The sequence below is a fragment of the Ambystoma mexicanum genome, chromosome 5p (genome assembly GCF_040938575.1).
Source record: "Ambystoma mexicanum isolate Mex_15411 chromosome 5p, UKY_AmexF1_1, whole genome shotgun sequence".
Lineage (NCBI taxonomy): Eukaryota > Metazoa > Chordata > Amphibia > Caudata > Ambystomatidae > Ambystoma > Ambystoma mexicanum.
The window spans coordinates 534,131,118-534,149,564 of NC_090930.1; the positions used below are offsets into that span (position 1 = coordinate 534,131,118).

The 18,447-nt window shown below is 42.3% G+C and overlaps 1 protein-coding gene across 15 annotated transcripts in view; it reads left to right on the forward strand.

Annotated features, from left to right (window-relative positions):
- DACH2 (dachshund family transcription factor 2) overlaps nt 1-18,447 on the forward strand; it is a 1,006,899-nt gene that overhangs the window by 603,901 nt on the left and 384,551 nt on the right. For all 15 annotated transcript variants that reach the window (XM_069612949.1, XM_069612948.1, XM_069612947.1 and 12 more), the window contains one exon: nt 1,394-1,525. In XM_069612949.1, the coding sequence (XP_069469050.1) occupies nt 1,394-1,525 (132 nt within the window). The remainder of the gene's footprint in view (nt 1-1,393; nt 1,526-18,447) is intronic.

An 18,447-nucleotide genomic window follows, 5' to 3' on the forward strand; every position in this document is an offset into this window, starting at 1 on the left:
CTCCATCACTTCAACTATAGCAAATCACAATTGACTCCAAAGCAGTGCTGTGCCCCAAAATCGGACACCCCGAGACCCAACACTTGGCCAATGGGTTAAAAAAAAAAACTGCTGTTAGACTAGCCGCTCTTGCATGTCGCCTGCCTTGAACGTTACTCCGAGCAGCGCGTTGGATGTCATTAATTGCGATGTGTTGACTGTTAATTTAATGAAATGCTTTGTTTCAATGTGTCACCGTACTGCAGTGCTCTGAATCGCCATTTCATTTAATTAATTGCAAGGCCCTTGATTTGATTACCGAAAGCTCCTTTTCGCTAATTTACTTGTTCACGATTTAGGCATAAAAGCTTTCAAACTAATACGGAGGGGTAGGAGAGGAGGCAGCCAATTAAGAGAGCGGCCGTATAATGATCAAATGTATGGTTTGGCCAATTCTACTAGGACATAACCCATCATACTTTGGGCCCCAATGCCCGTGACTGCTAGATGTGGCATGGATTACTTCTTGACCCGCTCTCCAAAAACGGGATACGATATTTCTAAATAGATTAAAAACTCCATTTTAGAGTCCCACTGGGAACCAAAAGGTACCGGATAATCAAATATTCCAGATAACTATCGTGGCTTAGCTGGAGGAAGGAGAACTGGAAAATAGTGGAAAAAGGACCACATGGCAACGTCTTCCGGTGTTCTGTTCTGTTTAATGGCACTCTGCCGTTCCGAAGCCTATCCGGCCTCAAAAACATCACCGTGCAGCAATTCCTTACCAGGAATGGTAGGATTCCTGACAACGTGAGATGGTGGTTTATAGAGTGTTACGGTAATAGGGTGCCAGATAGGTTCAAGCATAAAGTGATAGCTCTCAATATCTCATACGATTGACATTAGCACCTCCTTTCTCTGTGCATGCACCGTAAGCAATATCATTTGTGTTGCATGGCATCCACGGCACGCCTGTGCGTGGATGTCCACTTCTAAGTTCTGCTTTTCTGTGACAGCAGCTTGCTGTTAAAGATGATCTCTGTGCTCACGGTTTATTCTTAGAACTGGACGGCGCAGGATATCCTTTGAGTGATGTCCAGGAGCAGCGGCCGTGTTGGCATCAAGCTGCCCCAGATTTGGCACGAGCTGCAGTTCATTTTCTCCTCATCATATCACATGTTCTTTATGATCTTTCAAGTAACTGTACCCGCACACTTGTCCTTCAGGCCTAACAAGGCCACTGAACATCTGCTGCTTTCTATTGACATCAAAGCTGCTAGTGCATTTGATCGAACTGCACGGAGCACAAGCTGCAAGTGAATGACTAGCTCCAAATGAGCCGAGTCGATTTGGTGCATTGTTTTGTTTTGAAGGTGGACCTGATTTCTCTCTGCGTTTGTCTTTTCTGTAGGTCTGACGGCAGCCGCCATGGCCGAGGCAATGAAGCTCCAGAAGATGAAGCTGATGGCTATGAACAACCTTCATGGAAGCGGGAGTCAGAACGGCACCGAATCCGAGAACGAAGAGCTCAATTCAAATGCAGGTAAAAGATTGAACACCTGCAGTCTATTTGTCTTGCTTAATGTACGTGCTCCTCAGCATTCCCTTGTGATTGTGACAGGGGGTAGGATTCCTCAGATTGCAATGTTTTCCAGCATCTTGTAAAAAATAGAAGAATTTATAACACAATATCGTCCTCATTTATTTCTATTGCCTATGCTTCTTTGGGATCTTGGGTTAATAATCTCCATGGCCTCCCACACCCATAAATATTGATGACACATCTGGAACCTACTGCAGTGGCTAACTACTAGCTCTGCATTTCCATAGGAAGGGATGAGGGGGGAGGGATATTCAAACGGACACAGTGCAGAACGCAATTGGACAAATAACAAATATTTGGTTCAAATGCCACACAACAATCTTGTACCATCAATCACACCATTGGAGTGGAGGAAGTTAGGGTGGGCAGAGATCAAGTTATTTGGCCTAATCTTAGCACAGATCCCACCCTGCACGGAAACACATAATTATATTTCTGAGGCTTGTGGAATCTGCTTAGATCACATGCTGTGCATAGGCCGACATCTAGTGGAATCTGAGGAGTATTACAGTTTGTTTTTCGAAGCTCGAAAATGGGCGTCGACACAGGGCGTGCCAGTAATACTATCCCTAGTGTGACGTCCACTGTACCCAAGATCCCTCACGCGTCTAGGATCCTCAGATTGTTTCCCTGCTACGACTAACACCCAGGACACCAAAGATGACATCACAAATGTCATTAATGACATCACTGATGACATCACATGTCTGGCTCTCTCTTTTTTCCTTTATTGACATATCTAGGCCACATGGTTTTCTTCAGTAATTGTCAGGAACTAAAAATTGAAAAGGTACTATATTGGTAGACTTATCCCTCAAGTATGTTCTTACAGTAATTCTCTTAGGGTCCTGTCACATCATATAAAACATATACATAGGGGAAGACACAGGCTTGAAAGACAGCAATCCTTTCTGTGCATGAAGATAATCAGTAGAGTTATCAGCACTTTCTGATAGTTCTGTTGTTTTTTTATTACTGTACTTTACCTGTATATGGTCATATTTGTATACATTGTACTCACACTACTTTCCTTAGGGTCCAGTCACATCATGTGATACATATACATAGGGGAAGTAGCAGCTTTGAAAAGAGCAATCATTTCTGTGCATAAAGATAATGAGTTAGGTTATGAAGACTTTCTGATACTACTGCTGCTTTTTTGCTTACTTCACTTTCCCTGTATATGCTCATATTTGTATGTGTTGTTGTGTCTTTGTGTTTTGTCTGTAATAATGAAATTATGTAGTAATTGGGTTTATCAGCTACTTATTACATGTTTCACAGTACACAAAACTCTTATAAGAAAGCATTTATCATTTCACTATTCAACATGGCAAGATTATGAATATTGCACCTCCATCATGTATGCTGCACACAATGCCTATGTTTCTACATGACTACCTTAGTATACTGGAAGGAACTTCATAATAGAATGCTATTTATATCAATGCATTGCCTAATGCATTACATAGCTCGTGATATTTATTCCAATTATCTTGACACTTTTTTGTCAACATTATAATAAGAATCCCTTGTACAGACTTTTCATGAAAAGTAAATGCACATGTGATGTCATCAGTGATGTCCTCAATGACATGTGTGATGTTATCTTTGATGTACTGGGCGTTAGTCTTAGCAGTGCACGGTGGTGGCGTGAGTTATGGTTGCTTAGCTTACCATAACTAGCGAATTTCAGTGGTTTTTTGGTTTTACTTCGAACCATAACGTCCCTTTAACAAAGGTTTTTTTTACTGATTTTCATTGGTTTTTAGTAGCGCAACTTAATCATAACGTCCCTTTTACCAAGTCTTTTTCACTGATTTTATATATTTATAAACTTTCTTTATTAGGTACAGTAAAAATAATACATATATTTCTTTTTATACAGAAATATCTACTACTTTAGAATGCCTGGAAGAAAATGTTCCTCGTGATGAAATAAGTGAAAACATTGATACTAACTTTGCATCAGGCCATGTAGGCGGCTGCCTGATGTGCCAGACTCCAGGGGGCGCTACCACCAGCAGGTGTGAATGGGAGTGTGAACGAGGTGCAAATGGGAAACCAAATTAACACGCAGGATTAAAAGAAGTGCTTTTAATCCTGCAAGTTAATTTTGACATTTCAAAAATACATGGCCTGATGAAAAGACTGGCATTACCCACACACACACACACACACACACACACACACACAATAAACACACACACACACACACACACACACACACACACACTCTCAGACAAATGTGCGCTTGACGCACTTCAACACTTTGGCACCTATGCTGAACCTTCAAACACCCAGGGACGCCTGTGGCATAGGAGTTAAACGCTGTGGGGAGACTCGGGATGTAGCATCAGACCACACGTGTGTCTGGGGAGCAGGACTGGGTCCCTGTCAAGTTGAACCTGCCTAGTCACTCGTCCTGTAGCACTTAACTTAGATCTCTCTGCCTTCTAGAATATGTACTATCATGCATGTATAACCGAAATTGAAAACCCTAAGAACCTCAATTTAAACTGATAGGACTTGAGAAAATAACCATTTACTGAACGTCTCACTACTGTGGCCACCATGAGGTGTTCTCAGAAATAATGGACAGTCTTCTTAAATATATAGGGCACACACATGCTTTAGTTTACCTAAAAACCCACAAGTGGTAACACCTCTGCTACAGGAGCATTTAAAAACACACTACTGGGCATAGCAGAGTGTGAAGAGTAGTCGCAAATCCTGCCGGGAGCATGAGTTTTTGTGAACACTTGCATAGCTGTCAAGTGCTCTCATATTATCGATAACATGAGCCTGTTCTTGCTTTTGACTTTACATGCATGGATTTGTAGGCCCATACTTAGCACGGGAAACATGAAACTACAAATCCAATCATGCAACGAGAAAAGCCAGCAATGGCTCTTAGTGGCTCACATGGCAGCTATGCGCTTGGACATTAAGTAGTGGCAGGGAGTTTGGAAATGCAAGCAAGGCTCAAAAATGCACTGACTGGACAGCAGGATAGGAAGACGACCATTAAATGTAGCGTGAAGCATATAGAACTGAAACCAATGTTTGGCAGACTAGTTACTGATACAGTGATTGGAAGCATGTGTGTATTTATGCATTAAAACAACTTCCTTTATAGCACAGAAATCCTCCTTCGTCGTGTTTGAAAAGGTCTACATAGTCAGTTGCTTACAACCTCTTAGCAGAAGTCTGCTAAGTAGGCTCACAGTGTGTACCCCCTCAACAGACAACACAGTGGCATTCCTTTTGTAAATGCCTGCGCATTGTAAGACCGGCCCTCCTAATGGAAGATAACACACTTCTCTATATAAACAAATTATTACACATTACTTTATGTGTACTGTCCCAAAAAAATGTTTTTAAACACACCATACAGACATTAAAAATAATACAGAAACAGACCTTAAAAAATAATCTGCAGTGAATGCAGCAAAAAATGGATCTATTAAAATAATAGTGCACTCAGAAATATTATTTTCCCAAGTGTTCGGGCATGCACTTCTAAGCATACATTGATTGATCGTACAAACCTTTCCTATGCACCTTACCGTACTTTAACTCTTTTTTACACATGCGAAATCAGGCAGCAGGGCACGGCCATCTTGTGATAATCTTATCCGTTCCTGCATCGCCCAACGTGGACTGCCCTGGCGACACCAATGCATATGCCCTGCGCCTGAGTCTAACATCACCAAACCTAATGATATGCTCCACCTATCTCCAGAACATTACTATACAGCGTAGTAAAACGTACCTAATCATCACCTACGTGATAATGTTACTTGACGCAGAACCCGGAATATCAACACCCATCATCTCACAACAAAGCGCATCCCAATTTTGAATATGAAACCATACCTTTAAAGGAAGTACCATATTGTACAATTTGTAAAGTACTTTTATTTCACAATAAACGCTCCAAGAACATCCAGAGACTTACATATGCAAGCAAATAGGTAATTGTTTTCTTCGTTCTCGATCCACAAATGTTTATTGTGAATCACGTGATATTCCTGTGAAGACTTTCGTATGAACTTCCGCTAGCCCACCACAAAAGATATGAAGTTGCTCCTTATCACTGGTATGGCGTACGTACATATGGGCCCATGTCGATCATCCCAAAAAAGTGTCACTGGGATCCAACCACTGACGTACATCTGTAGTTGACGGTTAAAATAAACGCCAGTTGGTATCTGGAATCCATGACAATTGCAGAAAGTCAAGATGTAGCTTTTTAAAAAAAATAACAGAAATGTGTCTCAGTAACCAATCTTATTACAGTTTACAGTAACCCACGACTGCACTACACCCATCTCGATGCTGCACTGCCCATATCCCCACCACAAAAAAACTACACACACAAGTTCTAATTGCGTGTCATTGCAATATACCACACACAACGCACAATACAATTTACCCCACCAATATTGTCACCGAATTATAATTTGACTAGTTCGTGTACAAAATCTTTCAAAGTAAAATGTACACAATATTCGGCATTTCCATTGTATTAGCGTAAAACAAGCACTACGTCCACTTGAACGAATTTTCATAAAATGAAATTACATGTTCCTTTGTCCAATTTTTGAATGGTGAACATTATCATATTTGAAAGTCTTACATCCCTCCCTTCATGCATTCCGTTCGTAATCCTCCCTTTGTTTCAAGGTCAAAAAACAATTGAACCTTATACTGTGTACCATGCGGGGCTGTGCTCAGCTAGGAAACAAAAATTCAACAGCGCTGACCTTCACTCAGAATGGGAGCAGAAAGCGCTTCACAGAAAAGAGGCATTACAAATATTTTTGAAAAATATATGAATTGTTTGCTACCATTCACCAATGCCGGCAACCCACAGTCAGACCACACCACCTTTCAGCTCAGCCCATCACCTGTTCACACAGCAACTCAAAACCAACATCATACTAAAGTGAAATAGCCAGAACTGCATTGATTATATCCACGGACAAACACTATGACCGCGGACATGGCGAACACATCAGGGGCACCTGCCACCTAAACAAATACAGTATTTGACCCATCTGTTACTCCCCAACCCTCCCCAAGCACTTCTGCACCCCAACTCACTCCTCAAAATTGCATTTTGCCTCTGTTCGCCGCTGTGCTGTCACTACACATTCAACAAAAACAGCAAAATGACCAACCTCTAAATTAGTGAAAGGCATTTGTGGCAAAGTAGTTTGGTTATGATTAGATCTCAAAGAAAATGTACACAATCATACACCACAATCCAAAATATTGACTTCCAAATGTATCTTATAACGCAGTCCTATTACAAACTCTACAATCTTAACTGCATAGCCTACCCAAAACTTCACATACAAACTCTACAAATGAAACCGTACACAAACTTCGGCCATGCACCCAAGACTCTACGCCCTGGTCACAACCACCGCAGCATAACTCACCTATAATACCAAACATTTTGACTTTGGTATGTGGGCTTCTTATAGGGGATATTGACTATGGACATGGTGAACACATCAGGGGCACCTGCCACCTGAACAAATACAGTATTTCACACATCTCTTACTCCCCAACTCTCCCCAAGCACTTCTGCACACCAACACACTCCCCAAAATTGCATTTTGCCTCTGTTCGCTGCCACGCTGTCGGCGGATCCAAAATGGCAGGCGCATCGAAACAATGTGACGCACCTCATGCCTCACCCCAGCCAATCAGAGAACATGTTGCCTGTTCGCAGACATGATGCAAGAAAGTTAGCCAATCAGTATCTTGTCCGCGGAGAGAATAGGGAAGTGTGTCCACGGAGGGGACATAGATATCACTAATTATTTTGCCTTACATTTTGGCCGTTTATTAAAAAAAACTACTGGACAAATTTACACCAAATTAACAAAAGCATGCTTTCGGGACTAAGCCACCGCTCCTCCCGCAATTTTGGTGGAAACCTGTCCAGCGGTTTGAGCTGCAGGCGTGCGCAAAATATTTTCCCAATTTTGGGACCCCCCTATAACTTTGCCACCCCTGGACCAAACCTCACTAACATTGCATTTGCAAACAAATTCAGAGTGGGCCATATACTTTTTTTACAATGATTGGTGAGGATTCGTCCAGGGGGAGTGAAGTTATAAGTCGCCCAAAAAGTGCTCTTCCTATGGGATTAGCAACTTAACCATAACTACACGGCCACTACCATGGGCCGTGTAATATATATATATATATATTGTTTTGTATTGTGTGCAGACAGAAATTGTGGTCCCTTCTTCATGTCACGCTTATACCATAGGTAACAACATAAGATTAAAATCAACAGGATAAAAGCACACAATGTACTAAAAATGTAGCAGCAGAGAACTAAAACAGCCAACCCCAACTGATTGAAAATTCAATTTACCACCAGATAAAAGGTGGGTCTTCAATTCTTTTCTAAAAGAAAAGAACACACTTTTTTCCACAAATTACTGCTGCTTTACTCTCATTCGTTTCTGGAAATGCCAATGTAAAAACAGCTTAGGGGAAATGTTTTTCCGATGGTTGCCCTCATGCCCTCTCTCTCCTTTAGGAGCCAAGGTGCACCATCAGCAGAAGGAGATGAGCTTCTAAGAGCGTGTGGAAGCAGCAAATTACTAATGGTTTGAATGTTGAAAGGCAGTGTCAAGTGGCTAACATGCTTTACAAAGGGGGGCACCAGACTTCCAGCTGGCAGCCTTTATAAACTGCAGATTATCAGATTCTTTGAATTAGTTTGAAATGTATAGCCATTCAGTCCATTTCCCCTTCAATGGGTAAAGCCATCTGCTCTAGTGACTTTGCAACTGATCTATAGTATCATGGTCCACAAACGGATGGTTTTCACTTCATGCACACTTGGTCCCTCAGGAAAGTAAGCCTCCCTGCTTGTCCACACATGTGTTTATGTTCTGGGTTTGCTGGAACACTAGGATATGTTATTGTTTGTATGAGTATATTAACCATTTTATTTCTACTCTTTAATACAATGATTTTATCTTGTGTACCCTGAAATCTGAAATATGTCTTGGGTGGTATTCAGGGTTATTGTGGCATCACTGTTGGTTTTGTATCAACCTTTTTTAAAAGGATTGACTAAAGATATCATTGTAGGCCACCAGCTGACTCTTGAGCCTTCTGTGCTGGTGTCATCAGCAGGGAGAATATTTCAAGGTCAGGCAGGCTTACTGTGTTGAGGGATGCGGACTGTAGTCTTGCCTTTGATGTCCTGTGGGCTTCCATATGGGAGGATTCCAGACACCGGTTGTGAATCCCCCCTCATTTGCTGTATGGATCACTCTGTCATTCAGGAGGCAGGCTCCGAATTGAGGAGCTAAGGCTGGCATACTTCTGTCATAGTCCCCAGCAGTTACGCAGATTTTGCTGAAAATATATTATGTATTTTGCTCAAAATTATGTAATATATTATAGCAATGGAGCGTGTTAGCTCCATCAGTGGGAGAAAGGGCTGTTCCTAAATAATTTTCCTTGCAGTTAGATGATGCTCACCCACCTGGTTAACCCCACTCAGAGTTCCAAAGGGTGTACACATTGCTACATTGTCATTCCACACCTTTTATAAACCCGGACCAAAGGTGTCACAATACCACACCGCTTTGCTGAGGTGCTTCTCCTTCTGGAGCTGCTGGCCCAGGATCCTTCATACCTTAAAGTATCTAGCTAATTTAGTAGACCCATAGTAGGCTGAAGTCATCTCCAGAAATCCCAGGTCTGATAGACATTCACACTGCCTGACAGCGATACACTTAGACACCCGCTGTGCCAGATACCAGAACTGTTGAACTGCTGCATGCTTTTCTCCACAAAGTCTGGCGTCCACCACGGCTGTCTGCATAGTCATCCACACTGGCAAACGCATTGCTCCTTCAAAGGAACTTATACTGGCACCTACCATCGCAGCCAGGTGGGCAAACACGTTGGTAGACAAATACAGATACAAACATGAACATATACATGCTATTGGATACTGGGAGACAGCCATTGGGACATGGAAAAGGTTATGGGGCACAAACATTGGGGCACAGAAATAGGGGCATGGAAACAGGGATACCAGGACACCGAGGGCACCGGGGCACAATATGATTTGGGAATACAACCAACGGTCACAGATTGAGAGCCCAGACACTGACACTGGAGTGCTGATACTGGCCCCAAGACACTGATGAGAGTACTGTAATGCAGACTCTGGGGAACGAGAACACTAGGACACGGATGATACATTGCATATATTAACCGGGGCATGTGATCAATGGAACACAGACGTAAGGACCTGGACACCTGGACACTGTTACAGCCACTTGAAAGCTGGCATGGGTCCCGGGACCCTACCAAGATACTGACACAATGACACTGGACAGCAGAAACAGTGACACTGGGACTATACAAGGGAACACTCACATGAACACTGGGCCATAGACCCAGGAACACTGAGATAGACATTAGGAACATTCCACATGATGCATAGCTCCAGCAGGTTGCCTGCCTCCTGCAGATGCATGGTGCAGGCACATGCCGGTGAGCGCCGCTTTGCCTCTAGTCAATACATCATGCCTGACAATCAGTCCTGTTTTACTTTCTCTGGTCTTGGGTGTTGAAGATGGGGCAACCCATCATCACGGTATCTACTGCCGCCTGTAGTGTAAACCTGAAAGTATTGGTATAGTTCCGGTGTGTAACCATCTGTTGTAATGAGTATGTTCAAACATTTGCCTAGCATGTTCAAGTCAGCATAGGGCAATGTGCATAACGCTTTGTGATTTCCCATTCAAAATACATATCGCTTCGAACAGCATTTTATCATCTTGTGCTCCTTGGCATGTTTAGGCTTTTTAGCCTGCCCCGAGTTTCGGGACTGTTGTCCAAGCCTTGGTCATTTCAAACCTTGACGGTGCAACCTCCTACTCTCATGAGTCCCTAATGCCAAATTTCCCCTTTGAAAGCTGTCCATCATCCTGCAACACTCCTCATCACAGTACCAAGAACATTCCTCAACATCCTCCCTCATCCTCCAGGAGATGTACTGGCTACCCCTTGATGCACGCACAATGTTCAAGAGAGCCTGAATCACCTACAAAGAGGGCACAACCAGAATAAGAGAAACTGACACTCTGCAGAGGTCAGCGCAACACCAGAGGCCACAACATCTCCAGACTGGGAACAAAGAACTGACAAAGGAAAACAAACTAGGAAACACACCTACTTCTTCCTTCACAGCCTGTCTCTGGGACACGTTACAAGGACAGATACGACTACCCCGTATCCTACCCTCCAGGAAGGACATGAAGACCCTACTCACCAAAGAACATCTAAACAATCACTGATCACTTTGACCTCTCCTCATTCACTAACTAGTCCAGTTCCCCTGCTACCCCAGCACCCTACCTGTAACTCTCTGCCTATGTCTTTGTTGCTTCCCAGCGAGACGTGTGCTTTATAAACCCCCAAATCCCAAACATACATGCATGAATACATTCATACTTATATCCCGGTACTTAACTTTACCCAGTGACACAGTACCTATATATGTACTTTCCTCGGGATGCAGAGCTAACTTGCAGGATGCTTATATCATGCCATGACTCATAGATACATGTGGAGTGAAGGGTAAAGCATAGGTCGCCATTATTCATCGACTACTATATCGTCAGTCGTGTATACTCTGTACAGTTGTATTTATTATGCAATGTGTGTGGTCACTGGCTTTCTTGTGAGTATGTGTCCACTGTCAATAGCAGGGATGCAGTGTAACTCGCGTAACATCAAATGTTTTATGGTGTATGCACAAATGTGACAAACTGTGCCACGTGAGGCATTTGATGCCACGCTCACCCTTTCTTCGATGCAATAAGCCCCTTGGTCTTTAGTGATTACACTATTTGTTTGGCCTAAGTTCCCCCAGAGGATCTCATAATTCCCTGTTGCCCAATGATTTCACTGGGATTCGGCTGTTACCTTAATAAAGCAGAGGGAAGGCGCACTGAGTGAAAGAGGGGCGCTGTGTGTATATGAGCTGATCCCTCACTTCCACTGTATGAGGGCAAGGCAGAAACATTTTGTCCTCATGCAAATGACCAGAGAGCTCATCATCACTGCTTCGGCCAAGCTAAAAGGTGACCATTGCCAGCGGAGCTCGACAATAAACTACCCGGTGATGAGGAAACACCAGGGTGAACTAAAAATAGAAAAAGAACTTAAGAAATCAACAATGAATGCACAACAATGACTGGAAAACAAACGAAGAACATTAGATTAGCTGAACAATCAGTGGAAGAGATGCAGGAGAACCATTTAATGCGAGCCCTGCCAAGATGCAAGGCAGGGTTCTCATCAAGGGACACAGCAGTGTCCCACCAGAGAGCATTGTGGGAAAAGATCACGTGTACAAACATGCTGAATAACTCTGCTTCAGTTCGGCTATCGGTTCCTGAAAAAGCAGTAAATCAGGCATACGGCTGATGTATCATGCGCAACATCCAATTACTGCTTTTGCCATAGTGAGAGTTTGCAGAATTTCAGAGTTGATGTCCAATGATGTAAATGATTTCGCATTAAAATACATTGAAACAGCTCTACAGAGTTGCTCTTCTTGGAAATGATTCTAAGTGAAATGAACTGTAGCCTGTATGGTATCAGCGTTGACTCTGTGTAGAGCTTTTTTTCCCCCGATGCCAAATGCCAGAGCTTCTTGTATGTGAGCAGTTGCTGATGGGAAATGTCAGGGCAATGTGTGTGTCATACTTTGGTACTTGGTGTATTCTTTCACAGGGACAGGCTGGTGATAGAGATGCTGGACGTTTAAGTTCAGTGACTAATTGGTTGTTGATCAATTGCCAAAGACGTCACACTGCAATGAAGCATGTTTACCGGCCAGCTAGCTCATTCACAACAATGGGCCTCATTACAAGTTTGCTGGTCCGGTAGTAACGGCGCCGTTAGTACCGGACCGACAAACTACGAGTTCTGTTCGCAGGTGCCTCTTTGCCCGCCAGGTCTGACCTGACGGGCGTACCTGCACCCGCGAGCAGAGCATGTCGGATGCACCGGCACCATTCACGAATGGTGCCGGTGCATCCGACCTCCCCATTCCCATTGAGCCCTATTGGGCTCAATGGGAATGGGGAGTAATTATTACCGGCAAGAGGTTTAAATGACTTACCGAATTATCTAAAAATATTCCCAAGCAAAACACATCGAGATACCTTCCTACGAGTGCGAATGAACCTCTTGCCAACGAACGAGATCAGAACTATAAGAAAATTAACACAGGACACCAGCTGTCGTTATTGTAAAAATAAGACCCTCATAGAGTCACTTCGACACTTATTACTGACTTGCCCTTCTTTGTCAAGTTTGAAAACAGTTCATCTGGACCACTTATTAAAGGAATCGACAATATATAACGAAGAGGACTGGTGGAACCGCTTAATAGAGGGGGATAATACCTGTTATGTGATAGCGGTCTCGCAGTTCTTCATGACCTTGAAGCTTCAAGACCACAATTTGGAATCAGGTTGGGGCCTGTAAGACTGGAAACAATCGTAAGACTTGTAGGTGGGCCACCTTGGACCTCAGACGCTATTGCTGGTCGAAAAACCTGCAGGGAGGGAGCTGAGAACAGTATTCTCTTCCCCTCCTTGCTTTTCTTTTTTTCATGTAAACATTTTTTGTAAATTGTAACAAGTAAATAAAAAAAAATACAAAAAAATAATTATTACCGGCACCCGGCAATGGGGATGTACCAGGTGCATCAGGGGTGGAATGCCCCGGTACATCCCCATTGCCGGGTGCCGGTAAAAAAACTACTCCGGCTAGAGCTGTGCTGGTAATTACCGGCACGGCTACTGACAACGTCGTAATGAGACCCAATGTCTCCTATACATTGCTCTTGCATAGGCAGTGTCTAAGAGTGGGTGAAAAGAGATTCAATTGACTCATATAGTGGACAGACTCGGCAGAGACACTTAGCATGCGATACGCCAGACCAAGCCCCTGTTATAGCTCTTCTCGAAGAGGTTAACGCAGCCGCTTTATATGACATGATACTTAAGTCAGGTATGAGGCCACCATTCTTTCATCCTTAGAATGGGTTTTTGAACTCTTTTTCCATAACAAACTGGTTGGGTAATTGTGCACTTTTACGCAAGGAGAAGGTTTGTTATATCCACTTTAAAAACCTGTTAATTTTCATAATGCTTCATTTCCAGTTTTAACAATTCTGTATCAACAGAAATGGCCACTAGACCAATTGGTATGTACTTGGAGGAAATAAAGCTTAGTGCAGAGTCCCGAGCAAAGTAGAGCTGTCCGGCAGCCAGATTCTGCTATAATGCTGAATGTCTCCCAAAAGAGCTAGACAACTCAAAGAAGGGAGCAGCTGCTTTAGCCAAATGCACTCCATTGTAATGGTCGGAATGCCCAACACCACAACAACCCTACAGTCTGGTCAGCCACATCAAGCTATGCACCAAGTTCATATCTCAGCACCAAAGAAAATCCTGGCTCCAATTACATTCATTTAGGGGTACAACTAACTGTAGCCTCTCCGTGGGCTATCCCTCTCATCTCATTCAAGAATGGTAATACAAGATACCTAAATGTCTGCGCCCCGTCAATAAAATGTGAGTCTATTTGCCAGCAATCACTAACTTGCCCGGCCTTTATACCAATTAGTATTACCCCTGATTTAGGGTAACCGATTTATTTACCTACTCATTTGCTTTGTGACCCATTTTAAAATGATCTTGTCTTAGAGGCAATAGTATATCAGTTATTAAATACAATTTTGTATAGAAATATTCTAATTCTTATTCAAGATCTGTGTTTAGTCAATGGAGTTAAATTGGCCTCATTACTGCCCAATGCCTCGGGTGACATTTCTTTTTACAAGATCGGCTAGCCTTTTGCTACCTCTATTTAGGAAGGGAACACTAGTATACCTTATTTAAAAGCAATTGCACACTGGCCTACCATGCCAAATGTTAGGAAGTGGCAACTTCTGTAGTTTATTTTTTATTTATTTATTCATTTCTATTGCGCCGGTAACTTGCAAGTCTTAGGGTGCAAATACTGGAACACAAGGGACAAACAAAGAGTGACGAGACAGACTCTATATGGAGAGTTTGGGAATCAGTGGTGTTTTTTATGCAGTTGCAATTAGTTGTAAAGATGTGTCTTCACAAATTTGCAAAAGCGTAGGTAGTTTGTTTCGAAATTGAATGCAATATTTGGTCTAGTGTATAGCTCATATAGGTTGTGGATTTAACATGGGGAGAGGAGTCCAGTTCAGTGACATGTAAAGCTGCATTTTCTACTGAAGTGTGAGCTGGGGAGTCAAACCTTAGGTTCATGTGTCTGAGCTACAGTAAGTGGCACATTTTAAAGAAAAACTGGCTGTTATTTTCAGTAATTTATATATGTGAATAATTGGTCATTCAAGAGGGTCCGACATATACAATACACCATAAGCAAACATACTTGAGAATATACATCATTCAGGGAGTAGAACAATTGATGCACAAGTTGGACAGTCAATTAGCATAATCAATAAATATTCTTTAAAAATGACTGCATGCACCCACCCGCCTATTGGTGTGCATGGGAAGATGCAGGATTTTATATTTTAGTGAATGGAGTCTGGGGAATCCGAGTTAAGTGACCTCAAAGATATCTAAATTCAGATGAATAATCATGGTGTTCATTGGGACCACTTTTTTCATTGCTGATTGAGCATTAAAATAGAGGCTGCTCAGTGTGTTCGCCAAAGGATTCCTTGACAAGTGCCAGGTTATTGTTATGAGTAGTAATGGGTGATATACATCGTCTGTTTTCAAATATCCTTTTTTTTGTTGAAAATGTTATTTTAGTTTACAGTATTCACAATTGAAACATAACAATGAAAAATACAGTGATATGTTAAACATAAATTCACAAATTCATTCCTATACTTATTTACAATGTCCCCCCCTCCACCCACCCCAGGATTCACATCATAGGTCATTGAGCAGTACAGTGTGAGAAATGTACCCCACATTTTTCCAAATAAAGCTAGTTTTTTATCTTTCTGAAATATCACCCTTTCCATCTCTGCCAAATAATGCATTTCAGCAATCCACATCTCAATAGTAACTGGGTCCGCCGTCTTCCAACCTCTAAGTATTAATTTTTTGCCACCATTGCGCCTCTAAAGATCAATTTGTTTTGACATGTAGACATATCTTCCAACAATGCACCACTTCCTAGTATTAAGTTTTTAAAATCAAAAGCAATCATTTCATTTAGAACATTTTCAAATATCCTTGACCTCCACTATAAATAGACCATCTGCACCCAGTGGATTAATTTGATTATAGGATTTATCAATCACTTTACTATGTGTGGAATATCTGAAAACAACCTAGTGCGGATGGACTTGTCTTCGGCATGCAGCCCGTGTGGCCACTGCACTCCTTTCTTAAATATCTAGTGCTGGCCCTCCTATGCAAAATGGCCGTCCTGATAAAAACAGTAAACAGAAGAGTGAATTGTTTTACAGTCTGCGTCTAGAGAGAGAATGTCTTGGGTTGATCTAAGTCTGGCCCCAATATCCTGGCTTTACAGAACATGCTCTTGCCCTCAGAGTTACAAAATCTATAAAACAAGACCACAATATGGTAGAAACACAATCGTGCTGTTTTACTTCTAATAATCTGGAAGCAGGGTCAGCGCATCTGCTGCCTCCCCCTCTTGCCAATTGGATTTCCCCTTTCCAAGATGCCCGACCAGAGGAACTCGTTAGCGTCTGGTCAGATCATTTCTTGTCTAATCTTTATGGGGCATAATTTTGCTCTCGAAGTTACAAAACCTACAAAGCAAGAATGAAACAAGGCAAGAAAAAACAAACATATCTTCCAAAATTGGGGAGCAGTATCTTTAACTTTAACCTTAATGTTAAGGTTAAACCTCGATATATCTTCGGGATAGCGTTCAACTCAACAAATCTGCAAGGACCGCTAGGTCTAGTGATACCATGCTTCTTCATTGCCCCCGTTCCAAAAGGGGGCGGGGGTCGCTCCTTTCCAGTGCAAGCAGCGGTTATGTGGAATAAGCTGCCCAAGGAGCTGAGAATGACTCCTGACCTGCATATCTTCAGGAAGCACCTGAAAACCATTGTGTTCAAATAAAATGTATAATCTTTGCCTTCCTCATCCTGCTTTTAGGAAATCTTCTTAGACACTGATGCCTGTGGGCTCTGGCACGTTATACAAAGATAAAAATGCAAATAAAATAAATGTGGGTCTATATGTATAGAGAGCAAATCTATCTGTGAAGCAATGGATCGTTGTACGGAAAGCAGACGAAGTAACAGGAATCAATGATATGCATGCGTTAGAGCGCTAGAGTATTACGGGCCCAATTACAAGGCTATGGAATGAGGGGATGGTGGACTGGAATGTTGCTCCTTGTAACCTTTCTAATATTTATTCTATACTAAACGGCATCGACTGGGTTATAAAATGTATATCGTGGACAGTAACTCCTTGATCTGCCAAGTTTGATAAATTGAATGGACCATTGTGAATTAAATGTGCATTTGTATTTTTAGCAGTCCTTTGCATGCTCACCAAGTAGAGGAGTCATGTGATGGATATTACATTTTATAGCCAATATTTCCTCCCCTGTGAAAACTTGATTCTATATAAGCAACTATGGTATTGTTTCTATTTAATTGCTATCTTTGTTGAAAGATTGACTTTTGGCTTCTATGGGCCTAATTTTCAATGACGGTGTTCAATGGGAAACCCTATTAAAAGAAACACGGTGCTTAGGCTCTACAGGTTTAATTATTCGTCGTTCTGTAAGAGTAATAATAATACTGTATTTTCCAGTAACCTATTTCGTGGCATGGTCTATGTGTATCCAAGAACTACTGTTAAAAGAAGTAAAGGTATTCCTCTTTCTGTTTCCTCTTTACCCTGGGCCCGATTCATGGAGTTTTTGGCACGGTTCAAAGTGGCTTTGCACTGCTGAAAAGTGAATTTGCACTGCCGACACACACCCTGATTCATGGAACTGTGCAAATACTGGCAATGCAGTAGAAAGCACAGTTTCGCAGGGTGGTCAAGGATAGTCATGTGTGCGATCTACACATTTGTTTTGACATACCATGAAAGATTTAACAAAAACCCACGTAATATATTTGAATTTCGTGAACATGTTGTTATTGTTCTATTTCCCAGCACTCTTGTAAGATCTGTAAGGGCACTAGACCACACAGTCTGCATGAATAAGCATGACCACACGCTGCACAGAGAGTGTCCTTTGCCATGTGCTGTTTCACTGCATACATACCAATCAGAAATACTACTTTCATGTTACCATGATGAAGTATGCATCCCAAGCTACCGACAATGAAGGACATTTTTCATAACTTAAACTTAACACATGCAGTTTTCTGCAACGTGCAGCCACTCTTACAGCATATTAGAACGTTTCAGAGGGCAGTAAGCACTTGCTGGGGTTCCAGCAATCAATGAATCGCATATTTGTGTAGCGCAAAAAACCTTCACCATAGGCCTCAAGGCGTTCCAAGATGAACCGCAGGTGGGCTGACGAGAATTTAAGCAAATTGATAGGTCTTGAGATGTGATTTAAACTGAGCAAAATCCTGGATTTAACCCAGAGAAAGCGGCAGAGAATTCCCTAGCTTAGGACCAGCTACAGAAAAGGCACGCCCCCCACACCGTTCTAGTCGGTAGCGTGGAACTACCATAGGAGACAGGGAAGCCGATCGCAGGGGTCTGCCAGGGCAGTCAGCTGGTAGTTCATCCTGCAGAGCCCTGCAGCCTCTA